Raw genomic sequence first — 25,727 nt, forward strand, 5'->3', positions numbered from 1 at the left:
CAGGACTAGCCACAATGTAGGGAAATTTTGGGGCCATGTCCTGAGTTTTCCCAGAATCCCTTAGATGATGCCATCAAAGGGCACCAAGAACCCACTTGTTGAAATCTGGGGCTTATGACATCATCTCAGGCATGACCTCTGCAATTGGTAGATGCTCTGATTCCAGGCCTTCTGGTGTCCATGGCAACAAGTTCCTACAGCCTGTACCAATGGGAATTTCCAGTTCACTGGTTACAACTTCTTGGAGGCAATATCTTTGGCAGGAAACATCTCTTCTGTCAACTTTGGCCATGACCACCTGCTCCAGTCCCTGAATCAGTATCCATGGCTATGGGCCCTTCCCTGGAGTCATTCCCTCCTGGGGAGGGAAGGGAAGAAGGGGGCATTTTTTAGGATCCCTTCGTACCCCGCTGTTTAGACACCTGACCTGGAGGCCTCAGCTCTGTCCACTGGTGCTATGGTGTTGGGCCTTAGGCCTGGATACCAACGTGGCACCCTGGGCATCGGAAGTCTGCCTCCCTGGCAGACTGGATGCTGCAGCCAACACAGGCCACATGGAACCAGGTGTCACAACCATCACACTGAACCCAGGCCACTGTCTCTTCTTGGGGCAGGCAGCAGCGGGGAGCTGCACAGGGCTCCCCAACCCCAACTGCAGGAGGGGCCAAGGGGGCGCTCACTGGGTGCTTCCGAGGACGCCCACGACGGTTTCTAGGAAGTTGAGGGGAAGACAAAAACTAGGGTCACTGGAAACCTGTAGGAGGAGCCTCAAAATTATTCCCGGATAACCACAAGGTAAACCTGGAAACTCCTTGGAAGCCTGTAGGCTGAACCTAGATAAACTCATTAAGACATCTGTAGAGTGGACCTAGAAACGGTTTCTGAAAACTTAATAGGGTGAGCCTGGAAATTCCCCATCCTTAAGCACTAGAAGAATGATGTTGAAAACGTCTGAATGTAAAAGTATAAACTATGTTGACTCGTTCACGCTATTTTACAACCACTGTCTCCACCCCACCTAACTCTTGCTTTGTCCTGAATATATTTTTTTTCTGTCAGTAGGTCTTGCCATCCCATCGATTCCATCTCTGCCTTCCTCTCTCCATTCCTACCCTCAAGCAGAAGGCCTCCTCAGGGCCTAGACCTCCAAAACAGAAGGCAGTTAAATACTGTCAGAAGAGAAGATTAAGAGAGGCTTTTCCTCCTTACCCATTGGGGGTCACTGGGCCTTTCTCTCCTCGGAGTTTCTTCCTGGGCTCCATGAGGATGGGTGGGAGGCTCTCAGGAGGTCCTCTTTCATCATCCAGTTCTGGCAATACTCGGTGAGCTGATTTCCTCCGGTTTCTGGGGGCTGGTTGTGGGGCAGAAGGGGTGGTCCCCACTTCTCCAGAGGGAGTGGGAAGGGGTAGGCTCTGAGGCCTACCCCCACCCCGGGAGAAGGTGAGGGGCTGGGGCTGGAGCTTGCTCAGGCTGCCAATGGAATTTAGGATCAGTGTGGCCTTTGGGGCAAGGGAGAGGGTGCTGAGGGGCCGCTGTGGAGCCCCCTGAGAGGGCAGCATGGGCTGGAAACCACCCCCAATTCCCACTTCTCCCCGAGACAGTGGGATGGTAATGGCTGCAAAGTCTTGAGGTTTGACTCGAACTTGTTGGAACATGAAGTAGAACTCGGAGGGGCTGGTTCCGGGAGGCCCCTCAGGGCCAAAGGTTAGGAGGTCACCATCGCTCAACTCCAGCCTGTGACCCTTTGGGAGTCGGACATTATTGACTAAGGTTCCTGTGGATGATGGGGCATGAATTAGATATAGAGAATGACAAAAACAAAGAGAAAGAACTAGAGTCAGGAGTGGAGAAATCTAGATCTGTTTGATTTTCTGAGTCCATCAAGAATATGGCACAATGTCATCAAATTCTTCCCACCTTCACATTCTAAGACCCTCAGCCCTTCCTTGTGAGCTGGGAATACATTTTCTTTTTTTTTTGTGCCCTCCCACAGGGCACATAGAGGGAATGGAATCCTGCCCTCACTCTTGAGATCCATGTTTCAGTAGAAGCTCTCTCATCCAGCTCCAACAGAACAGTTAATATCTCAGCATAGCTCTGGAGCCAGACTGGTTTTGCATCTTGGCTCCACTACTTACCGATTCCATGACCTTGACAAGTTTCTTAACCTCTTTGTGCCTTATTTTTCTGTCTATAAAATGGGGATATTAATGCGCCCCCCTACACTCAATGCACTTAAAACAGTGGCTCATAACAGGAAGTTCTAAATGAGTGTTGGCTACTATAATTATGTAATCCTCACAACTACCAAAGCCGACCCACTAAACCTTATGATTTACATTTTACCTAAGAGGAAATTAACACCCAGAGAGGTGAAGTGAGAGGACTGAGTTTTACCAGGAGCCAGTGGCAGAACTGGGATGTGAACCCTGGCGAGGCTGAGATTTTTACTGCCTTCCAGTCAGGGAGAAAGACGCATGCTCAAGTTATTAAACTGTGATTCAACATACTATAACTACCCTAAAATAGAAATAAGGTGCCTCAGCAAGCCTGGAGACTGTGTCAAGTCTGAGTCTGGCCCCAATGGCCACAGATAGACCCTATTGATACACCCCTGTTGATGCCCCAGGCCCTGGATCTACTTCCCATTCCCTTGGATGAGCTAAAGAGGATCATTAGGGGTCAGCTCTACAGACAGCTTCTGACATGACACTTCTGGTGGGAAGGTATGGACCATGATGTCCACCCAACCATATTGGGAATCTGGTGGCAGGCAGGGCCCCCATTGAGCCCCTTAATCATCCCAGCCTGGATCTGTGGCTGTCCAGTAGCAAGGCCGCCCTGCTCACTGCTCACCTTGGCTGCTGTGGTCTTCCAGGCTGACCTTCCAGTCATCACCCTGGCGCTCCGCGTGCAGCTCTGCATGCACTCCAGAGATGAGGCCAGGCTCCCGCTGGGGCTGCAGGGCCACATCACACAGGTCGGCCCTGCGGCCCAAGCGATAGGTGCAGCCAGCCCCGGTGGGAGGGTGGAAGGTGTAGAGATCACCGCCCCTGCCGCCCCCTATGCGCAGCAGCTGGAAGCAAGGCAGCATGGGCGGTGCGTCTCCTCATTCCACTTCAGGAATCTATCAGTTTTCTCACTCCTGAGCCATGTACAGCTGGTCCAAGTTCTCTTCCCAGTGTGATGCAAACCTGGGTTGTGCTTCGTGTAACGTCAACTTGGAGCACACTCCCTGAGTAGGGCACTTTCAAGGTGCAAGGAGTCTAGGCATGCAATGAAAAATTGGCTGTCCAGCAGTTCTGCAATTCGGTGAGGGTCCTCTGTGCAATGTCAAAACAGGAACACGCCCTATGGCACTTCAGTGGAGCCGGATGCTCAGGGAGCAAAATATTCGGGACCCCTTCAACCTGCGCAAAGCAATGATGATGCAGTTAGGCAGCTTCTGGGGAAATGCAAACTGGAGCAGGGCAGCTTGCTTCTCTGCAACAGAGCGCATCACGTCGGTGTAATTCGGAGAAAAGAATTTGCTTCCTGTCAAACTTGCTTAGCCAAATGGTGTATTTTCTGCTCACCCGCACCCGCTTTTCTGGCCAATCCTCGCTCGTAACTAGTTAGTTTGGAACCCCATGGGTAGCGAATCCACTGTCACCCTCCGAAAAGGTGCCTAAATTCTCCACGACAGCGGATCTAAATCCCTGCTTCCCAGCTTCTCCCGGTGGGATGAAAACGGGGGAAGGAGCTCCCCGCGATCCTACAAGGCAAACTCAGCCCTTTCCCTCCCAGCCCCAGCCCGGTTCAGGATCTACTACCCACGCAGTGCAAACTCGGAGTGCTCGCCTTTCCGGGCAGTGCCGGCTTTTGCAGCGGCCCCGAGACACCTTCGGCTCCTCGGCCAGGGCCGGCGCTCCCGCAGCTGTTTGACAGCGAGTGTGCCCAGGCCAGGAGAGGCGTGGCTTCCGTGCGCGGGTCGGCGCGACCCCTCCTTTGGAATTCCCGGGTCCGCACTTCGCGCCGAGGTAGCCCGCCCCCCCCATGTCGTCCCTTATTGGACAGTTCGCTTGAACTGGCTCTGCTCCATTGGGTAACGCACTGGAAGGTCCCCGAACTCCCGCCTTCCGCCTTTTCTGATTGGTTCACAAATTTTCCCGGGTTCCCGGAATTGGGAGGAGCCGCCAGGGCGCGGAGATGCTTGAACACTTTAATTGGCTCCAATTTAGATCCTACTGCGCCTGCGTGCACCTTCTTTTCTAACCTATCCACCGCCCCACCCCCACCCTCGCCCACCTCTCTTCCTCTTTTCCAATCTCTCTCTTTCCCTCTCCCTTCCCGGGTAAAATCTGGCTTTGGAGCGGTCCGCCAACCCGCCCGCTCTGCGCAGGCGCAGTCAAGAGCGGCGTCCAGGGTCCCGGAGCGAGGTGTAGGGGGGTGTGGCCTAAAGGCAAAATGGGTGGCCCTCGCGCTGTGTAAGGGGCGTTCGAGAAGAGTCGGTTGGGGGCGGGAAAGGGCTGAGAGGGGGTGCGGGGGTGGGCTTGGGGGATCTGCAGGGGAAAAGGGGTACAGGGTCTGCAGGAGGTGGTCAAAACAGCTTTAGAGCCCAGAGCACTTAGGGTGAAGAGAGCGAGGGTGGGGTGGGGTGAGTACCGAGAGCCGACTGGAGTGCAGGGAACAGCAAGCTGAGTTGGGAGATGAGGGTGAGAGTGAAGAGCCCCCGTAATTCCTTCAGGATAAAAGCAGATTAGGATGTAGAGAGGAGCGGGAGTAGGAATCCCGATAAAGGAAAAAATACATGAATTGGGTTGGGATGGTAGGGGAAAGATCTTGAAGAGTTCCCTGTATGCTCTAGTTCTCTGGAGAAGGGGGCAGTGGACAACAGGAGTGGAAGCTGAGGGGACAGTAGAAAGAAATTGAGAGGAAAGTTGCAGGGAGAATTTGGATGAGATGGCAGAAAGCTGGCATTTCTGCTTAGGTACCTAGGCTAGCTGTATTCCCAGGGATCCTGGAGAGGCGTTTAGCTCCACATGTGGCCACGTTCGTCTGGGACCAGGCCTTGGGCTGGTGCTTTTATAGGGAAGGACCCAGGAGTTTTGGGTTGGTGGTGTCTGGATGGGCTTCCCCAAGGCCTTGGTGAACCGTGGAGAGAGCTCTGGAGAATGGGCTTGCAGCCCCGGGGCTCCATGGCTTCCATGCGCAGGACCGGCAGGGACTATAGAAGATTAAGGAAGAGGGTAAAGGCACTGCCCAGAATCCTAAAAGTATTGGTAGAACCTAAGAGCATCCCTCCTCAGTCTGTCTCTCTCAGTAAATTCCTTCCATATATGGTTATTGCCAGAGTCTGCCAGTAACTAGGTTGGGACAACTTGGTTGGGTTAACAAATAATCTTGGGGCATCTCCTTTTGGGAAATAAGAGGAGCTGAGAGTGAGGTGGACCTGGGTGCTTTTTAAGGAGGATGACTTTGTTATTGTAGTCTTTCTCTTTGGAAGTAGGCCTAAAAGTTGAATTGGAATGTCCTTGTTTCTCCATATGCCAGGGGAACACGGATGGCTGGAGACAGAATCTGGAGCCTTCAAATCATGTGGAGATGTTGCGGCCTTCAGGTGAGTGGGATCAGGCAGGGGACTGGCGATTGCCTTTCCCTGGGAAACTGACCATCTGTGTCCTTGTGATTCCTCAGGTTCCACTGGGCTCATTCCCCCATCTCACTTCCAAGCTCGGTCCCTTCCAACTCTGCCAAGAATGGCTCCCAGCTGGGTCTCAAACGTTTCTCTGGTCCAATCCCCAGTCCATCAGGATGTCTCAGAGAGTCGGCTAGACAACTTGAGACCTCAAGTGGCCACTTGGGAACGGGATGCTTCTAGACCTCAAGTGGCCACTTGGGAACGGGATGCTTCTGGTGATGGGCAGGAGCCAGGGCGAAGAGTCAGGTAGGAATCTATCATCAGTGGTTTTTCTCAGGCTTGCTTGCTGTTGACCCTTCATCATATCCTGTTTCAGCCCTTGGCTCCATAATTCATATTTACATAAGAAATTATTGGGTGCATACAAGGAACTCTGGTAGTGTAGTGCCTAAGGCACTTGACTGCTAACTAGAAGGCTGGCGGTTCAAACCCACCAGCCACTCCTTGGAAGGAAGGTTGGGCAATCTACTTCTGTAGTGATAGCGTCTTGGAAACCCAAGGAGGGGTCACTGTGAGTCGGGTCTGACTTGAAGGCACATAATAACAACAACAATAACACTTAAATAATACGGCAGTGTGCTAGAAGCTAGGTGTCTTTGGCTTGGTTCTCTAGAGAAGCAAAACCAGTGAAGCTTTATGTATATATATATATATGTGTGTGTGTATATATATATGTATATGAATTTATATATATAGAAAGAGAGAGAGAGAAATTGATCTCATGGAAATGGCTCATGTAGTTGTAGAGGCAGGCATATCCCAAGTCCATGGATCAAACATCAAGCTGGAGCCTTCTCTTGACTAATGTAGTTGCAGGGGCTGATGAACTTAAGCTAGGCAGGCAATATAACAGGCTGCTGGTTTAAGAGGCTGCCCAATCCAAGATGGGCAGGTAAAATGGCTGATTGTTGGCTTGCGGGCTGTGAAGGCAACAATCCAAGATTGGCAGGCAGCATGGCAGGCCACTGGTTCAAGTCCAGGAACTGGAGATCTCCATGACAAGCCGAATGCAGGATCCAAAATAAGCAAAAAGCCAGAGATCGTTCCCAAAGCTTTTCCATACATACTGGCAGCAGGTCATACCCCGAAAGTAACTCCTTTTCAACTGATTGAGTCCTCATAGCAGATCTCATCATAGAGGTGATTACATTATATCCAGTCTCATCATGGGGAATAACTACATCCCAACTGCTGAGCCACTTAGAATCATGGACCAAGTTGACACACAACCTTAACTACCATCCTAGGGATGGGGATAACAAAAATGAATGAAACCTCCTAATATTGAGGAAATGAAAATCTTAGGGCAGGAGATAGATTGGCTAACATCTGATCCTAATACGCATGAAGAAGTGCAGATCAGGAGCATAGGCTCAGTACTATGGTAGTGAAGGAGCCCTCGTGACATAGTGGTATAGCACTTGGCTGCCAATTGAAACCTTGGAAGTTTGAACCCTCCCAATGGCTATGCAGGAGAAAGACTGGTGATCTGCTTCCTGTAAAGATTTATAGCCTTTGAAGCCCTATGGGGCAGTTCTACTCTGTCACATTGGGTTGCTATGAGTTGGAATTGATTTGACAATAGATAATAACTGTGGTAGTATATATTCATTTTGATGGAGTAGTTGAAAACTTCTACAAAGGGCATGAAATGAAATTAGAGCTGACCATGCTATTTGTTTATGTGTTGTCTGTAAAACTTCTTTTTTTTTTTAAACTTTTATTACGATTTGGGTGAAAGTTTACAGAGCAAATTCATTTTCTGTACAGCAGTTCATACATATTTTGTTTCATGATATCTACTGCAATTCCCCACAGTGTAACAGCTCTTTTACAACAACTTCTCTGGAGTTACTGCTTCCCTGTGTTCTTCTTTCCTATGCATTCTTGCCCCCTGAGCTATCTCTCTGTGTAAATACTGCCCTTCTGTTCTCCCATGATTGATCGTTCTAAGGAGTGTAGTTACCTGATGTAAACGTTCACCCTATATACCTGTCTGTTGTTTGGCTGGAAGCCATGGGAGTGAGTTTAATTTCAGACCTGAAGGGTCACTGGGGGCCATAGTCTCAGGGGTCTCATCAGACTCTATCAGACCAGTAAATTTGGTCTTTTATATGATTTTGAGTTTTGTTCCACATTGTTCGCCCACTTTATCCAGGATCTCCTATGCTGATTCTTTTCTGAATGGTTGACAGTGGTAGCCAGGTACCATCTAGTTCTTCTGGTCTCATGGTCGTATAGGCTGAGGTTCACATGGTCCACTAGTTCCTTGGACTGCTTGCTTCCATGTATCTTTGGTTTTCTTCATTTTTATTAGCTCTGCGTGAGGAGAGATCCATTGTTGCATCTAGATGGCTGCTTGCAAGCTTTTAAGACTCCAGTTGCTACTTAACCAAAGTAGGATGTAGAACAATGTTTTTGTGTAGTATCTATGCCAATTGAGCTTGATGTCCTGTGTGACCATGGTCCTGAGCCCACAGGTTCAACTACTGGCTCCCTGAGGGTGGTTCACTATGGCTAAGAGGTTATCATAATTTTGCCTCTTGTTAGGTATCTGTAAAAATTCTTGTTTCATATGTTTTCCCCTAATGTACTGGAATGTCATTCTGCCATTTTGCTCTAGCGTGGGCTTACATGTGAGTCTGCCTTGGACCCCATCAAAGAGGAAGGAACATGATGAAGAAGGGGGAGACCTAGACCGGGTGTCAGGAGATGGAGACCCTCTAATGCTAGTTTAGTTATCAGCTGGCAGAACTTTGGCCAGTCACTTTAATTTCTGTAGGCCACAGATCCCTGCCACTTCTGGAAAATCCTTTTGTTTTGGGCTTCAGTGAAGAAGTTGTCTCAAGAGCATTGTTATAAGTTAGTTTAAACTTTACCTTACACCAGTAGAACCAAAAAAACCAAACTCACTGCCTTTGAGTCAGATCTGACTCATAGCAACCCCTCCTTGGGTTTCCGAGGCGGTATCTCTATGGAAATAGATTGTCTAACCTTCCTTCTGAGGAGTGGCTGGTGGGTTTGAACCTCCAGCCTTCTGGTTAGCAGTCAAATGCCTTAGGCATTATGCCATCAGAGCTCTCAACACCAATAGAGAGTATACTATTTAAAAGTAGGGACTACGTAATTTGTTGATGTACAATATCATTACCTTTGACTGTTCATGTAGTGTACTGAATACTCAGTAAACATTTTTTACTAATTTTTGGCCTTACCACATTAATACTAGAAGCTCATTGATACTAGAAGCTCATGACTTCTGTACCCCTGCTCCTTCTCCAAACTTCTTCTTACTCTTAAGTCAGAATCCAGAAGTCTATAAGTGTTCTTCCAGCTTTTCGACTCAGTATGTGCATCCTAATGATGGGACTCTACTCATACCTCTTCCCTGCTTTCCTCCTCTTCCATGACCTTTGTGTATATTTGATGTTTAACATATGTATATATGGCACTGTAGGTATATATGCTCCATGACCTCAGCTAGCTTTTAGGTTCTGTGAGTGCAGACAGTGGACCCAATATGCTTAGAGCCCCGATGAAGGATGATAGTGATATAGGCGCATGTATCTTTGTATAATATTCTTCATGCCGCCTCTGCAGAAGTCCCATGACTTATCTTCTTCATGCCCCTACCTCCCCACATGGGAAAAGAGGAATCTTCTCCTTTGCCTCCTGTCTCCTGTGTCTCTCGATGGGAGCAGAGAGGCCCAGGTGTCTGTCTACTCTTCCAGCACCAGAAACACATCTCACCTATGTGAACCTGTCTTTGAAGGTCCTTGGAGGGGTCTCAGGCTCTGACCCAGCAGGCTGAGCTGATCTCTCGGCAGCTGCAAGAGCTACGGCGGTATGAGGAGGAGGTCTGGCTCTTGCGGGAGACCTCACTGCAACAGAAAATAAGGCTGGAGTCTCAGGCCATGGAGCTGGAGGCTCTGGCGCGGGCGGAAAAGGCTGGCCAAGCTGAGGCCGAGGGCCTTCGGGCCGCCCTAGCTGGAGCTGAGGTCATCCGGAAGAACCTGGAAGAGGGGAGCCAGCGGGAGCTGGAAGAAGTTCAGAGGCTGCACCAAGAACAGGTGACTGCTGGGATGGGAAGAGCTCAGCTTCTCAATAGGATGAACTGGGCAGTAGCTTCTCAGCAAAGAGCAGAGGTATCACAGAAAAGGCCCCTTTCTGTGAGTGGAGTGGTGTGAGATCTCTAGTGACCAAGAAGGAGAAGGAAGGAGAACTTGGGTGCTTTGGCCTTACTTGGATTCCACTTATTCCCCAGGACTCAGGTGTTCTCCCACAACTTTATGTCCTTCTTCCTCTTCCAGGACTTTTATAGTTTGCCTTCCTGCTTCACTCCAGGACCCAGGTCATATGGAAGTGATGGGGTGGGGGAGAAGGGCGAGGAAACCTAGTTTAGATGGAAAGGCTAGGGAAGACTGCTTGTTTTGGCTTGAATTGTGTCCCCCCAAAATATGCGTTATAATCCTAATCTCTATGCTTGTGATAAGGATCTCTGGTGGCACAGTGGGTAAGGATTCAGCTACAAACCAGAAGGTCGGTGGTTCAAACCTACTAGCTGCTCTGAGAGAGGAAGATGAGGCAATACTATTTCCATAAAGATTTACAGCTTTGGAAACACAATGAGGGTCACTATGAGTTGGAATCAACTTGATGGCTGTGGGTTTGGCTTTATGCCTTTGGTATTATCTATTTGGGAACAGGTTGTTTTTGTTATGCTAACGATGCAGGGTTAGTGTAGGGTATAATTTAGGTCAATCTCTTTTGAGATATAAAAGATTAAACAAGAGAACAGAGAGAGGGAGATGGGGTATGATAGATCCCAAGACACATGGAGATGTCCAAGCCTCCTAAACTGTGAGAAAATAAATAGCCACCCACTTGTGGTATGTCTGTTACGGCAGCATGAGAGAACTTAGATACCACCTGAGAGAACTAAGATAGCACCTTAACAAAGTGTTAAACAATGAAACCATAAAGGTGCTGGAAGAAAACATGGCTGAGTTCTTTTATGACCTTGGGGTGGTAAGCCATTGAAGGTGTATAAAACTCATTAGGAAATTGTTGCAGTGATCCTGGCTAGAGATGAGGGTGCAGTTAACTAATTACAAGTAATTAATAGTTTAATGTGTCTTCCCTACTGGACTGTAAGCTCATCCAAGAAGACAGCCTCACCAGTTTAGGAGGAGGTGGGACATAGAAGCTCTGATAGCATAGTGCCTAAGGTATTTATTTGACTGCTAACCAGAAGGCTGGTGGTTCAAACCCACCAGCCACTCCTCGGAAGGAAGGTTGGGCAATCTACTTCTGTAGTGATACCGCCTGGGAAACCCAAGGAGGACTCGCTATGAGTCGGGTTTGACTCAATGGCAGTGAGTTGGGGAAAGTATAGAAGTGGAAGTTGGCTGGCCTGGCTGAGCCCTGCTTTCTCTCCATAGCTCTCTTGCTTAACGGCAGCTCACCAGGAGGCTCTTTCTAGTTTGACCAGCAAGGCTGAGGGTTTGGAGAAGTCTTTGAATAGCCTGGAAACCAGGCGGGCAGAGGAAGCCAAAGAGCTGGCCATGTCCCAGAAGGAGGCTGAGCTGCTGCGGAAGCAGCTGAGGTTAGTGGGTTGAGAGTGGGCCATCTCAGAGGAGGCCAGCAGTTGGTGGGTTTGGTGGATCTCCAGGATACCCTACTGATAGCCTACCTGTTTCTACCACAACCTCAGCAAGACTAAAGAAGACTTGGAGGCGCAGGTGACCCTGGTTGAGAATCTAAGGACATATGTCGGGGAGCAAGTCCCTTCAGAGATCCGCAGCCAGGCTTGGGAACTGGAGCGTCAGGAGCTTCTGGAAACCGTCCAGGTGAGAGTGCTGGGGTGCATCTGTGTTTGTGTAGGGGTGGTCTGGGTGGGATGTGAGGACTCGGGGACCAGGTCCTGGGATTGGAGTGGCTCCTGGGAGTAAGGAGGGCACAGAGACCAGCTGCCAGAGAGCCTAGGCTGAGCGAGAGGGCAAGCCAGGAGACCTTACAATGTGGCTCGTCTCCTGCCCACAGTGCTTGCAGGAGGACCGGGACGCCCTGCACACCACGGCTGAGCTGCTGCAGGTGCGCGTGCAGAGCCTTACCTACATCCTCACCCTCCAGGAGGAGGAGCTGACCAGGAAGGTAGGGGCCCTTTTTCTACCTCCTGGATCCTGTACCTTCTGTCCTCAGCTTCATCCACTTCCTGTGTGCTGTAGAACCAACCAGTAGTGTTCCCTGAACTCCTCTTCTTGCTGTGGCCCCTGTTGCTCAGGGTGGACCAGAGAAAAAACAAAGGCTGCCCCATCCTTCCTCCCCACCCCCGGGAGCCCACACTCCTGTGCCTCCTCCCACCATAGATTCAGCCTTCCAATTCCCTGGAGCCCGAGCTCACCAAGAAGTTCCAGTCCTTGCTGACCTGTTGGCGGGAGAAGGTGTTTGCCCTCATGGTGCAGCTGAAGTCCCAGGAGCTGGGCCACAGAGAGTATGCGGAGCAGCTGAAGGGACAGGTAGGTGACTTGACACTTTTTCTCCCCATGATTCCCTTCCCTGCCCCTGCCAACCCTTTGCTCCTTACATCATGAGAAGGTGTTCATTTAGTCAACAAAAATGTATTGAATGGTTACCATATGCTGGGGATACAGCCCCAGGCAAGGACAGGCCAGGTACCTGCTCTCTTGGAGCTTACATTTTAGAGGGGAGGCACACAGTAAGCAAGTAAGCAGTCTGATGATGTCAAGCACTTGTGTGTTCTGTAAAGAAAAATTAAGGTAATGTGACAGGTAGAAACTGTGGGGTGGCAGCAGCCGTTGTTGGGATGGTCAGGCAACGCCTCTCTGAGGAGTTGACATGTCTAAGGATGGGTGATACAGTCAGAGGTGGCATGTCCTCGATGGGGGTTCATGGGGCAGTTCCTTAAGGTTTGGGCACATAAAGGACTCTCAGGAATGAAAGTGGCCATACCCTCAGGAACCCAAGCTTCTTGTCTCCCTGCATGGCATTCTTTCAACAACTTTGTCCCAGCCCCTTCATCACCAGTGGCCCCCTGCAGCTTTGGGCTGCAGAGGTGCCTGGCCTCAGCCTCTCTCCTCTCCTCAGGTGGCCGAGCTCAAATGTAAAGTTGCAGAGCAGAGCCAGGAGCAGGCCATCCTGCAGCGCTCCCTGCAGGACAAGGCTGCGGAGGTGGAGGTGGAGCGAGTTGGCGCCAAGGTCAGAGTCTGAGATGGCCTGAGGCTACCGGACAGATGGGTCTGGGGGGGGGGGTGGCACGTTGTGCTAACACTAGTGCTTCCCAGGCCCTGCAGGGGGAGCTGAGCCGTGCTGTGGAGGCCCGGCGCCGGCAGCAGCAGCAGATGGCCGTGGCTGAGGAGCAGATTAAACTGGTGATCAATATTGTGTGCAGGTAACTGGGAAGGAGGTTTAGGATGGAATTGTTTTCCACTTTTTAGCTTCCAGGGCACTTTGCCTCTGAGAGCCTCAGGGAGGAGGGGATGGAAGGCTGGTGGATGTGGAGGATACAGGGTTAGAGGCATCCATTGCTATAAAAGTCTCTGGGTTTGTTTTTCCTGGGGCAACGCCCTCCACATTTGCATGGAGAACAGTTGCTATGAACTTCTCAGACTATTCTGGCTGAGGGTAATAAGGGAATGCTTCCTCAGCTGGAGTTTATAGAGCACCTGGGAGGAATTCCAGCTTTAGAAGTTACAGGATACTTGGTTGGGTCTGGATGTTTGATTGTTCTTTCTTGCCTTTCTGTCTTTTTTCCTTTCTAACTTCCTCCCACCTCTGTCTTCCTCTTTCTCTCTCTCCTTTTTTTTTTTTTACCTTTTTCTTTTTTTCTCTTTAAAAATTTATTGTTATTGTTATGTGTCATCGAGTCAGCCCCGACTCATAGTGACCCCTCCTTGGGTTTCCGAGGCAGTATCACTACGGAAGTAGGATTGCCCAACCTTCCTTTCGAGGAGTGGCTGGTGGGTTTGAACTGCCAGCCTTCTGGTTAGCAGTCAAGTGCTTTAGCCACTATGCTACCAGAGCTCCTATTAAAGACATTGCTAGGCATAAATGAGAAACTTAACATAAGTTTGGGTATCAGGGGTAGCTGTGTTTTTCTTTTGAGGAACTGGATAGTTGGTTTTATTTTTTCCCCCACATTAAACAGACAAGTTTTTTTTTTTTAATCAAATGTAACGATTCTACAAAAATTCAGTAGTATTGCAGTAAGTATTACTGTCTAAAAGCTTTAGGCAGATAGCATTTTAAGATTTTAGTACAGAGAATTGTTTTCTGATCTTAAGTGCCAGTTAATACCAGTTTTCATAAGAAAATTTTTTTTTTTCCTTCTAGTGAAATTAAGGAGCCATTAAGGGGCTGAAGAGGGAAGTGTTTGGCTCTCCATTTAAGGTGTAAAAGTAATGCAAACTAAATTTTAAAAATAGCAGCTGTATAAAATATGCATGGCATTGCCTCCAAGCAAAGGACAGTGGAGTAACTTAAAGAAACGTGTACTTGGTTAGTTAATCAAATCCTGTTTGGAGTTACATGTTAGCTGGTGTTTAGTACTGCAGTTTGCAAAGTCCCACCCCCACAAGTTATTAAAAACATGAGGGGGGTATTCTGGTTACCTAGGCCTCTCTGACAAGAAATATACCACAAATGGGATGGCCTTAACAAACAGGAGTTTATTCTTACAATTTGGAGGCTTTAAGTCCAAGTTCAAAGTGCCAGGCTCTAGGGGCTGGATGAAAGCCCCTCAACCTTGGGGTCCAGCTTTGCCTCCTGTTCCAGGCCCACTGGAGCTAGAGGCATTTCTTCACTCAGCTGCTGGCTGCTGAGGCTGAGAAGCCCCAAGGTTGACAAGTAAAAAGGCACAGTCCCAATGTTACCAATCCACATGGCAGCCGTTAACTTAAGTCCACTGTAAGTCCCAAGGTCGGCAGAACATAGCAGACTGCTGAGCAACGACACAGCTACATGCAGGGTCCAAGCGTACCAAAGGCTAGAGACCATTCTCAAAGCTTCTCCTTATATACAGGAAGCAGACCACATACCCAAAGGCAGCTACTCAGTTGCTCCCAGTAGATTCTACCATGGAGTTGATTGCCAGTCTCATCATGGGGAATACTACATCCAGCTGCCTAGCCATCAACCAGGCCCAGCCAAGTTGACACACAACATAACTACCATGGGGCGGGGGGAATAAAAGCATTGAAGAGAGGTGGTATGTCTAACTTCTGCCTCATAGGAATCAGCCCTAGGCTGCTGACCTTAATTCTTCCCTCTTGTGAAGTTAGAGGAGGTCAGACTTTTCTTTGGCCCTTGGCCTCTCAGCCCCTTGGCCAGGCCTCTGCCCTCTGGGCCAATGTTACAAAGCTCTTTAACTTCTCCAGTAAGCACCCCCCCCATAAGCCTCACCCCATAGATGCAGCTCTCATTCTGTAGGTTCACACATCCACTGTAACTGCCTTGCTCCATGGGTTAGGAAGCCTACTGTGTTGTCTCATGCCACGTGTCTCGTGCCACTTGTTCTGGTTACCTGGTGCCACTTCGATAAGAGTATACCACAAATGGGATGCTTGAGCAAACAGGAGTTTATTTTCTTACAGTTTTGGGGCTTTAAGTCCAAGTTCACACACCAAGCTCTAGGGGCTGAGTGAAAGCCCCTCAACCCTGGGCTTTAGCTCTGCCTCCTGCTCCCGGCCCACTGGGGCTAGAGGCTTTTCTTCACTCAGACAGCTGATGGCTGCTGAGACTGACATGTCCAAGGTTGACAAGTTAAAAAGGCACAGTCCCAATGTTACCAAACCACATGGCAGGCCATTATTTCAAGTCCATTGAAAGTCCCAAGGTCAGCAGAGCATGGCAGGCTGCTGAACAATGACATGACTACATGTAGGATTCAAGCATGTCATAAGCTAGAGACTGTTCTGCAAGCCTTCTCCTTATATATAGGAAGCAGACCACATCCCTAAGGCACCTGCTCACCTGCTCAAGTAGATTCCACCATGGAGTCTCATCTTGGGGAATGCTACAGGCTCTCAGCCACTCAACCAGGCCCAGCCAAGTTGACACACAAACTGAACTCCCACACCTCTGTTGTCACATGCTCATGTTGTTCTGCTGTCTCTGCTTCTCACCGTCTTTCACTATCTCTGGTGTTGTAGCTGTCTTTGTCACCTGGGTCTAGGAGGTTCTCATCACAGGTACCCTGGGTCCAAAGGACATAGTACGCTCTGGTCTCTTCTTGGTGGTAGTGAGGTTCCCTTTTTCCACCTCTGGGGTGGTTCATTTTAAGCCTAACAGGATGGCAAAACTGACCAGTCCCCTCATTAGGGTTCCATATACCTTTTTTTTTGCAAAGTCCCACCCCCACAAGTGTGTCATGCACCTTATTTGTATTATTAGCAAGCTGTCTAATAATCCCTTTGGTGGGCCACAAGCACCTTATTTGCATAGTCTTACCCAGTCATTTGGCAGGAGTTACAAGACCATGGCTACAAGGCCATATGAAAGTGATTCGTACCACAATTAGTGGTCCACACACAAACTGCTCATAAACTGCGTCAGTGTTTACCTGTCAGTCTAGCAGACTGATTATAATCCTGTGCTTTTAATAATTTGAGAGTTAAGGCAAAAGAGAAAAAGATTTAAGGCTATCTTAATATATAAAGGCATTCACATTAACTGATATGTTACTTTTGAGATTAGTCTCATTTCTGTGACATTAAAAACTATGGAATTCCCTTTGTGACTCCAAGCCATCAGTAATGAAGAATGTACAATATAAAATAATACATACAAAGCTGCATTATTCAGTTATAGTTCAAACTAGAAGTTACTAACTAAAGGTAGCTGCTTCGTTGTTGGTTTTCCATTTTAGCCCCCAGTTCATTCTTATTTACAACTGATACCTGCTGGAAAAAAAAAATCCAACATTTTAACTGTGTATGCTTTGTGTGGGTTAACCAATTTTTCTGTGTTTTCCTGTGGTGTTTTAAAAATTGTGGAGTTGGATCATTTGTATGTGACAGTCACTAAAGGATCTCAGTGCTCAGGTTCTTTGCTTTCCTTTAGTCTGTGAAGGGGCTGGGACAGGAAGACAGGTTTGTAGCACCCTTGGCAAAGGGCCGACAAATGAGGCATGTGCATTATAGGCTTGACCTTGCCCTTGGCTCCAGCTTCTCTTCCTGCTCCTGTTTCCCCTTGCCTATTCTCCTCTCTTGTATAACAGCTCAGCATAGAGTGAGTTATCTATATAAGGCCTAACACGGCTATCTGGGAATGAGGTGAGGGCTGAAGGGTCAGTGACCTGTGCCTTCTCCAGCTCTCAGATCTGGTTCCAGAACACCATGGCCGGGGTGGAACAGGCTGTCGCCCGGCTACCCAGCCTCAACAACCGACTCAACTATGCTGCTCGCAAGGTCCACACTATTCAGGGTGGGTAGGCCCACTGTGACATGCCTCCTGCCCACGCTCCACCAGCTCTGACCCTCTTTGTCCTGACCCAGCTCGCTCCAATCCTATATCTGTCCCCCATCTCCTCTTTTTTTTCCCCTGAAATCTCATTTCTTTGTTGCTCTCTTTTTCCCACCCAGGCTTGGTGGCTCGGAAATTGGCCCTTGCTCAGCTGCGCCAGGAGAGGTAAAGTTTGGCGTCTGGATCTGTGGGCGAAGAGAGTGAGCTTTGGTTGCTAGGACCCAAAGCACTGAGGATTACAGGTGGTCAGGGGAATGGGGGTTGGTGCTGGGTGGGCTCTCCTGACTTTGCCTCTTCTTTTCGTAGCTGCCCCCCATCCCTACCCCCACCTCTACCCCCACCAGCCCCAGATGTGAACCTTGAGTTGCAGCAGCTGCGGGAAGAGCGAGACCGTCTGGATGCAGAACTGCAGCTTAGTGCCCACCTCATCCAACAGGAGGTGGGCCGGGCTCGGGAGCAAGGTACACCTGGCTCTGCGTCCCCAGGGGCCAGTGTTGGGTGCAGTGGGGATATGGATAGGAGGCACATCTGTGGTCTGGGTGTGGAGAGGCCTGGGTATCAATGCAGTGGCCACGGGGAGGCTGCAGCTCAGTGCCACCTCCTCTAGGGGAGGCAGAACGGCAGCAGCTCAGCAAGGTTGCTCAGCAGCTGGAGAAGGAACTACAGCAAACCCAGGAATCCCTGGCCAGCGTGGGGCTGCAGCTGGAGGTGGCTCGCCAAGGCCAGCAGGAGAGCACAGAAGAGGCTGCCAGCCTCCGGCGAGAGCTGACCCAGCAGCAGGAGATCTACGGGCAAGGTGTGGTGGAGGGGAAGAGGGTACATTTTGCAAGGGTTGGGGGTGAAGGTGGGAGTTGCAAGCCACGGTTCCTCCGACACACCCAATCCCATCTGCACCTTCACCCCAGCTCTGCAAGAGAAGGTGGCCGAGGTGGAAACTCGGCTGCGGGAACAGCTGTCAGAAATGGAGAGGAGACTGAATGAAGCGCGGAAGGAGCATGCCAAGGCTGGTGAGATTTGCAAGGGTAGACATGGGCCTACTGTGAAGGAGGTGTTGAGATGGGTTATTCTCCCCCCAAACTTTCTGAAGACGTTATTGCCATATACAACTAATGAGATAGACAAAGAATGGGCGTAGATGAATTTTCACGTGTCACACCATACCCATGTCACTGACACCCAGATCAAGGAGCAGAACGTGGTCAATACCAGAGCCCCCCATGCCCCACCAGTCATTACCCCTGACACAAAGGCAACCACCATCCCGATCTAACACCAAAGATTACCCCTCAGCTTTTTTTAAAAAATTTTATCTTTTTTGTTGTTCAGAATATACACAGCAAAACATACACCAATTCAGCAATTAACTCCTCAAGTTTCATTAAGAAAAATTTCAAACACCTAGACAAGTTGAAAAAATAGTATAAAGAATATCCATATACTTTCTCTAACTAGATGCACGTGGGGACATCTTGTTGTTGCGTGCCAGCAAGTTGGTTCCAATTCATAGTGGCCTTACATACAATGAAATGAAACATTGCCCGGTTCTGCACCATGCTCGTTGCTGTGTTTGAACCCATCATTGCAGCCACTGTGTCAATGCATTTCATTGAGGGTCTTCTTCTTTTTCACTAACCCTCTACTTTATCAAGCATGATATTCTTCTCCAGGGACTAGCCCCCTCTGACAGTATGACCAAAGTATGTGAGACAAAGTCTGGCCATTCTTGTTTCTAAGGAGCATTCTGGCTGTACTTCTTCTAAGATAGAATTGGGGATATCTAGTGGGGGACAGAGCTCTGGTGGCATAGTGCCTAAGGCATTTGACTGCTAACCAGAAGGCTGGCAGTTCAAACCGTTAGCCATGCCTTGGAAGGAAGATTGGACAATCTACTTCTGTAGAGATACTGCCGTAGAAACCCAAGGAGGGGTTGCTATGAGTTAGAAACGACTTGATGGCAGTGAGTTTGGTTTTCTTGAGTAGTGGGAGACAGCTTGTGGAAGAATTGAGTTCTCTTTGGGACACATTACTTTTTTTTCAATGCATTTTATTGGAATATAATTTATGTATAGTGAAATACAAAAAACCTAAAGTGACATGGGTATTTGGGACACATTACTTCTGAGAGACTCATTAGACCTCTAGGCAGCAGTAAACCTTTTGCCACATTTTATCTGTCTTCATACACATTTATATAATGATCTTTCTGAACATTTTACAGTTGTAAAATCATGATGACCCTTCAGCTGCATTGCCCACAAATAGGAATTTTCCTATGTAACTTCAATGCCAGATCACATTTTAAGAAAATGAAAACTAATTACCCCGAATTTAATATCCAGTTCATATTCCATCTTCTCCTAAGCGACTTTGGCATGGTTTGTGGATAGAGAAGGTACTTTGGCTTTAGAGACTCATAGGCTCCTAGAGCATTAGCCCACCCTCCCACTATACAGAGAGACAGATGCCCTCATAACGCAAGTGACTGCCCCTTATCACAGAGCTGGTGACCTAGTGTTTCTGCCTGTCATGCTAGTCTGATTTTCATGGGGTCTCACTGCCTCACAGGGCTGTCCCACCCTGCCCCCTCTGTGCCCTGGCTTCTCCATAGTGGTCTCCCTGCACCAGATGCAGCACAAAGCTGCCCGAGAAAAAGAACGGAACCAGGAGCTCAGGCAGCTGCAAGATGAAGCCCGCAGGGAGGAGGGGCTGCGGCTGACTAGGCGGCTTCAGGAGCTGGAGAGAGATAAGAACCTCATGCTGGTAGGGGACACAGACTAGGGCCCCTTGTGGGCTAGTTGGAGGGCAGAGGGAAAGAGGAGGGGGAGGCCTCTACTGGGTTAGGTGGCATTTCACACTCTTCTTCCTAGGCCACCTTGCGGCAGGAGGGTCTCCTCTCCCGTCACAAGCAGCAGCGGCTCTCGGCAGTCCTTCCTTCTTTACTGGATGAGGAGAAGGCTGTGGAGTCCATTCCCAGGCCTCCAGGATCTTCAGCACCGTCAGCTCCCCTGGCATCTACATCTCCAGCAGTGGCACCCTCCTCCAGGGACCCCATAAAAGGTAAGGGCTCAGGCATGAAGGAACTACAGGAATCTCTCCTCCAGATACTCTTGGGTGCATGAGCGGTACTCTCTGTGATCCTTGGGGGTCCGTAGCCTTCTTTATCCACACTCACCGGGGACCAGAGAACCTTCTCCCTCATGACCCTCATAGCTGGCGTTAGCCCTGTTCCTTCTGCACAGTCACTGCGGGAGCCTCCTCTTGTCCTTTCCTATTCTTGGCATCTTCTTTCCCAGGGTCCCTCTCTGCTCTGCTTGATGACCTGCAGGGCCTGACTGAGACCATTGCCAAAGAGGAAGGTCTGTGTCAAGGAGACAGCCAGAACTCTCCTGCTGCAGTCCACTGCTGAAAGGGAGGATTGGAAGGATCAAGGAGGATCTGGAGACGTGGGGCAGGCTGCCAGCCCTCTTCCCCATTTGGCCACCACCTGAATCTGTGAATTCTCCTGTGCTCAATAAAGATGAGTACCGTAAGAGCCATTGTTTGCAATTGTCATGTCTGGGGATGAGAGGGAATCCTTCCTACCAGTCAGCTCTTTTCCTGGAGACATGAGGAAAGCTCATTTAGCTTTCTCTAGACAGTTCCTTTTGAAAACCCCTTTGCTGGGCTGCCTTGGAAGCTTTGAGAGGCTCCAGATTGTCTTTGTCTTCATCTTTTGCTCTAAAACTCTTTACCCCTAGAAGTTGATAAATGCCAGGAGTAAAGAAGAGGATGCATCCAGTCATTCACCAGACAGTGTGCTGGCTGAGGCTGCAGGCGTAGGCTTGATGGCCGAGTGCCTGCTCCCACAGCCTTACATCCTAGTGGGGAGAGACGACCGTATTTAAGCATCTAAGATCCATGGGTAAACAAATGGTTTATGTTCAACTACTAACCTTAAGGTTTGCAGGTTGAATCCACGCAATAGCACCACAGAAGAAAGGCTTCTGTAACGGTTATAGGCAAGGAAACCAATGGAGCTGTTCTACTTTGTAACACATGGAGTTGCCATTTATAAGTATCAACTCTGTGGTGGTGGGTTTGGGTTTTTATTTTTTTGGATAAGTGAACAATATCAAACAATAGTTAACTACTATGAAGAGAAAATAAAATACAATAATGTGATGGAACTCTGGTGGCGTAGTGCCTAAGGCATTTGACTGCTAACCAGAAGGCTGGCAGTTCAGACCAACCATCCACTCTTCGGAAGGAAGGTTGGGCAATCTACTTCTGTAGTGATACTGCCTCGGAAACCCAAGGAGGGATCACTGAGTCGGCTCCGACTCAACGGCAGTGAATTTGGTTTATTTTTGTTTGTGATGGAATTGAACAAGGAGACCCAATTAGGAGGATTTTGGGGGGAGTCTAGGGTTGCTTAAAGAGTTCTGGTGGCACGGTGGCTAAAGCATTCAGCTGCTAACCAAAAAGTCATTAGTTAGAACTGATCAGCTGCTCTGTGGGAGAGAGAGAAGGCAGTCTGCTTCTATAAAGATTGACAGCCTTGGAGATCCTGTGAGGTAGTTTTACTGTGTTCTCTGGGGTCTCTAAGAGTCAGAATTGTGTTGATGGGCAGAGAGCTCGGTGGCCTAGTGCCTACAGCATTTGACTGCTAACCAGAAGGCTGGCAGTTCAAATCCACCAGCCACTCCTTGGAAGGAAGACTGGGCAATCTACTTCTGTAGAGAAACACCTCAGAAGCCAAGGAAGGGTTACTGAGTAAGAATCGACTCGACTGCAGTGCATTTGGTTTTTTTGTTGGGAGTGGTTGATTTTTGTTAGGGACAAATGATTTGTGTGGACTAGTAATTTCTACGGTGTTGAGGAAGAAATGTGTGACCATCTGCTTCCATAAAGACTATGGTCAAGAAAACTGCGGAGCAATTCTGTAACACATAGCATGGCCATGAGGCAGAATCCACTGAGTGGCAACAGGTTTAGGGAGGAGAGAGTGGCTGTTCGGTCTCAGGGGAAGTGGCTGTGTTCGGTGTGTGCTGTGCGCTGTAGGCAGGCTTGCACATAGGTTGGGTAGGGATGAGGAAGGGATATGAGAAGAGGAACAAAGGTTTTCCATTTGAGCCACAGAAGGGGTAGCCCTCACTGTGGTGGAGTAGACCAGGTAGGGGATAACTTGGGGATGAATCAAGTTCTATTTTTGTCTTCTGAGAGCCTTATTAAGGAGCTCTGGTGGTGCAGTGGTTAAGGCATTTGGCTGCTAACCAAAAGGTTGATGCTTTAAACCCACCAGCCATTCTGCAGAGGAAAGATGAGGCAGTCTACTTCTGTAAAGATTTATAGCCTTGAAAATCCAGTGGGAATCGATAGAAGTCAGAATTGACTTGATAGCAGTTTGTTGTTGTTGTTATGTGCCGTCGAGTCGGATCCGACTCATAGTGACCCCTCCTTGGGTTTCTGAGGCAGTATCACTATGGAAGTAGATTGCCTCATTGTCCTTCCGAGGAGTGGCTGGTGGGTTTGAACTGCCAGCCTTCTGGTTAGCAGTCAAGTGCCTTAGGCACTATGCTACCAGAGCTCCCTATTAGATCTATAGGCAGAGACATTCTTGAGGGAAAAATTCCAGGGACAACTCTGAGAGACTGAGACAAGTAAGCTGAAACCTAGAGAGAGGCAAGGGTGAGGGGAGGGAGGAGGTGTGCAGAGAAGGGTGGAGTCAAGGACTGGGGAAGAGGAAGAGCAAGCAGGGATAGAGAGGAAGGGGCAGGGAGAGGCTGAGTCCGTTTCTTCCTGAACCTCCGGGCTGTGACTGATGTTCTGCTCTGGGTGGGAGCAGGAATCAGGATGTCCTCATGTTTTCTTCATCCGTTGTCACCCCTGGAGCTCCTGGATGGAATTCCCCACATGTGCCTGCTTGGGAGGCTCCCTGACTGCATGCCTGAAGAAGGCAGTTCCTGGATTCTAAGGGGCCATGTTCCAGAGAAAAATTAAGCCCATCTGGGAGTGTTCATGGTGGGAGTGGGTGAGGAGGCTTCTACGCTGACTGAGGTCCCCTAGCTGCGGCCAGGGGTTCAAAGGCCTCCTAGCCCACACATCCTGCCTGCCAGCCAGCCCTGTAATTAGACTGCTTCCCCACGCGTGGTTGGCTCCAATTTTTTGGCTTCCAACGGCCATGAGGGATGACACGTGGATATCTTTATTATTACAGGGATGACAGATGGGTACTGATTGCTGCAGGGTGTGGACAGAGAGGGGCATGCAAACAGGATCTAGGTCACTGATAGGGAGAGCTGGGCAGCTGGGTCCTGGGCTTGGGTACTAAAATGAGGGATGCCACCATTGTCAAAGGTGACATACTCATGGCCTTCCAAACGAGTTTGACCAGTTAGCTTCTGATGGGAATCCTTGTGTCACTGGGCTGGCCCCTCCCCAGAGACTGGCCTCCTCCTCTCTCTCCTTCCTTATAAAGCCTCTCAGGGTTCCCAGATACCCAGACAGCTCACCCCCGACTTTGGGGGTCAGGAGACATCCACAATGCTCAGCTGGAAACTATTGGGGATCTTGGTCCTTTGCCTGTGCTCCCAAGGTGAGCTGGGGATAGAGGCCTAGAGTGCAATTTGAGGGTGATGGGGGACGGTCAGGGTGAGGCCAGGGTACCCTATAAAGTAAGAAGGAAGGGGGTGAATGGGATGCATAGCAGTGAAGCAGATTCTGGGAATTTGCATGTGCGGAAGAGTTCGCAGTCAGATGATGCTTCAAGGTGTGTTTGGGCTGGCTCAGGGGGGGCTTAGCTGCATGTGGCGATCTACACCCGAATTCTGGTGTCCGGGTGAGTATTCCTAAGCTAAGGAGGGTGGAGATCACTGTTGGAAGTAGAAGCTAGGTGTCACATGGGACTAAGGTGTAGACCACCTTGGGGCTGCAAACCAGCTTAGGGGCCATGCCAACCCAGGAGTGACTGGTTCTTGGGTGTCACTTTAAAGTTGGTCAAGTCAGTAGTTCAGATCTGCATTGAGTTTTCATGTCATTTTAAGATCATTATTTTATAAGTGTGAGAGAGCTTTTTGAGAGTTACTTTTGAGATTGCTTTGTGGGATTAGCTCCCCTAGGGTCTGTGGACCATTCCAGAGAACCTGTGCCTTTGGAACCGTAGCTAAGGGGGATCTGGCCCTTACATACCTCTTACCTCTCCTTCCACCCCTACAGGCATCTTAGGCAATGAGGACCATCCTTCTCCCCCACCCACAGCGACCCATGAGGAGGAGGGCTCTCCAACATGGCCTCAGGGCCCCCCAATCCCAGGTGACCCCTGGCCAGGGGCACCCCCTATTTTTGAGGACCCTCCACCTCCAGGTCACAATCGTCCCTGGAGAGACCTGCCTGACACTGGAGTCTGGCCCCCTGAGCCCCCCACAACGGATCCCCCTCAACCTCCCCGGCCTGATGATCCCTGGCCAGCAGGACCCCAGCCTCCAGAAAACCCCTGGCCACCTGCCCCTGAGGTGGACCACAGGTCTCAAGAGGAGCCAGACCTTGACCCACCCCGAGAAGAGTACAGATAGCCAGGAAGAGCAGTCTTGCTGCCAGGCACCCTTGCTGAGTGAGCACACGGTACTCTAGGCAGAGTGCACCCAAGCACCCATCCTTACCCTTTGGATTCCCCTGAAAGTCTCCCTGGTTTGGCCTCACTCCAATTCCTTTCCTTGTCCCCTGAATTTTATTCTGAACCCTGCCTGAGGGTGTCATTATCAATATTTTCTATCCCCTCTTGAGATCCCTATTTAGGCCTCACATCTCCCCTCCTTTTTCCTCTGACAGACTGAGCTTGCAGTTCTCTACCTCTGGCCAAGCCTCTCTCCCCCTTCTGCCTGTCCTACCTCCTTCCCACCTTCTTTCCCTACCACCTCACAGACAGGGCTGTGGTATGGTGCTCTCTGCTATCCCCTGGTGGCCACAGCTGGAACAATCAGCAGACTGATGGTGCTTCCCTGAAGTGGAAAAATAAAAACCATATACTGTACTCAGTTTTGAATCTAGGCTGCTGCTTTGTCAATGATTGGGTCTTTGAATATTCAGACAATCTCCTCACGGCATTAACTTACTGAGATCTGGAAGTAATTTGAGTTCCTGCCTTGTCCATAATGTATAAGGATGTGGGGCAATGCAAGAAGGTTAGAAATGTAAATCAGAATTACAAGGACATTCAGACCCAATTTTTTCTCTGATCCATTTCTTGGATCCAAGGTTCTCTTCCCGAGGCTGCCAAACTGGTCAAAGGGAAATATGAATGAACTCTTGACAGCTTATTAAGAGATGCCTTTTCTTAGATTCCTTAAAAAACTGGAATTAGAAATACCATTTGGCCCTGCAATCCCTTTACCAGGTATATATGCTAAAGAAGTGAGAGCAGGACAAGAACAGATATATGCACACCCATGTTCATCACAGCACTATTTAAAACAGCAAAAAGATGGAAATAACCTGTTGTTGTTGTTGTTGTTTGCCGTCGAGTCGGCCCCGACTCATAGCGACCCCTCCTTGGGTTTCCGAGGCAGTATCACTACGGAAGTAGGATTGC

The 25,727-nt window shown here is 49.3% G+C and overlaps 3 protein-coding genes across 3 annotated transcripts; 2 read left to right on the top strand and 1 right to left on the bottom strand.

Moving 5' to 3' along the window:
* Positions 1–470: 470 nt before the first annotated feature.
* Positions 471–3,094, bottom strand: TCF19 (transcription factor 19). Its single transcript, XM_007951381.1, has 3 exons — positions 2,857–3,094; positions 1,210–1,774; positions 471–711 (listed from the first exon to the last, which is right to left on the bottom strand). The coding sequence occupies exons 1-3, from the start codon at positions 3,092–3,094 to the stop codon at positions 471–473; spliced, it is 1,044 nt and encodes a 347-aa protein (XP_007949572.1).
* A 1,927-nt stretch (positions 3,095–5,021) lies between these two features.
* CCHCR1 (coiled-coil alpha-helical rod protein 1) lies at positions 5,022–20,567 on the top strand. The gene is made up of 18 exons (XM_007951460.1): positions 5,022–5,228; positions 5,533–5,599; positions 5,677–5,926; positions 9,453–9,750; positions 11,122–11,285; positions 11,394–11,529; positions 11,723–11,833; positions 12,049–12,198; positions 12,788–12,898; positions 12,985–13,091; positions 17,010–17,122; positions 17,281–17,326; positions 17,468–17,622; positions 17,769–17,957; positions 18,067–18,168; positions 19,770–19,921; positions 20,029–20,218; positions 20,455–20,567. The coding sequence occupies exons 1-18, from the start codon at positions 5,022–5,024 to the stop codon at positions 20,565–20,567; spliced, it is 2,661 nt and encodes an 886-aa protein (XP_007949651.1).
* Positions 20,568–23,683: 3,116 nt separating this feature from the next.
* Positions 23,684–24,711, top strand: PSORS1C2 (psoriasis susceptibility 1 candidate 2). Its single transcript, XM_007951382.1, has 2 exons — positions 23,684–23,735; positions 24,356–24,711. Exons 1-2 carry the CDS (start codon positions 23,684–23,686, stop codon positions 24,709–24,711), a joined length of 408 nt encoding a protein of 135 aa, XP_007949573.1.
* Positions 24,712–25,727: the final 1,016 nt, after the last annotated feature.

The sequence above is a fragment of the Orycteropus afer genome, unplaced genomic scaffold, assembly GCF_000298275.1.
Source record: "Orycteropus afer afer isolate SDZICR_OR568_19922 unplaced genomic scaffold, OryAfe1.0 scaffold00294, whole genome shotgun sequence".
Lineage (NCBI taxonomy): Eukaryota > Metazoa > Chordata > Mammalia > Tubulidentata > Orycteropodidae > Orycteropus > Orycteropus afer.

Bases quoted from the DNA above. Each gene is read 5' to 3' on its own strand.
- TCF19 (XM_007951381.1), bottom strand. From the start codon at position 3,094: ATGCTGCCTTGCTTCCAGCTGCTGCGCATAGGGGGCGGCAGGGGCGGT. The intron at 1,775-2,856 runs GTGAGCAGTGAG...CATCATCCACAG, and splicing joins GGAAGACCACAGCAGCCAAG to GAACCTTAGTCAATAATGTC. The intron at 712-1,209 runs GTAAGGAGGAAA...TCAACTTCCTAG, and splicing joins GGCCCAGTGACCCCCAATGG to AAACCGTCGTGGGCGTCCTC.
- CCHCR1 (XM_007951460.1), top strand. From the start codon at position 5,022: ATGTGGCCACGTTCGTCTGGGACCAGGCCTTGGGCTGGTGCTTTTATA. The intron at 11,286-11,393 runs GTTAGTGGGTTG...CCACAACCTCAG, and splicing joins CTGCTGCGGAAGCAGCTGAG to CAAGACTAAAGAAGACTTGG. The intron at 17,327-17,467 runs GTAAAGTTTGGC...TTCTTTTCGTAG, and splicing joins GCTCAGCTGCGCCAGGAGAG to CTGCCCCCCATCCCTACCCC.
- PSORS1C2 (XM_007951382.1), top strand. From the start codon at position 23,684: ATGCTCAGCTGGAAACTATTGGGGATCTTGGTCCTTTGCCTGTGCTCC. The intron at 23,736-24,355 runs GTGAGCTGGGGA...CCACCCCTACAG, and splicing joins CCTTTGCCTGTGCTCCCAAG to GCATCTTAGGCAATGAGGAC.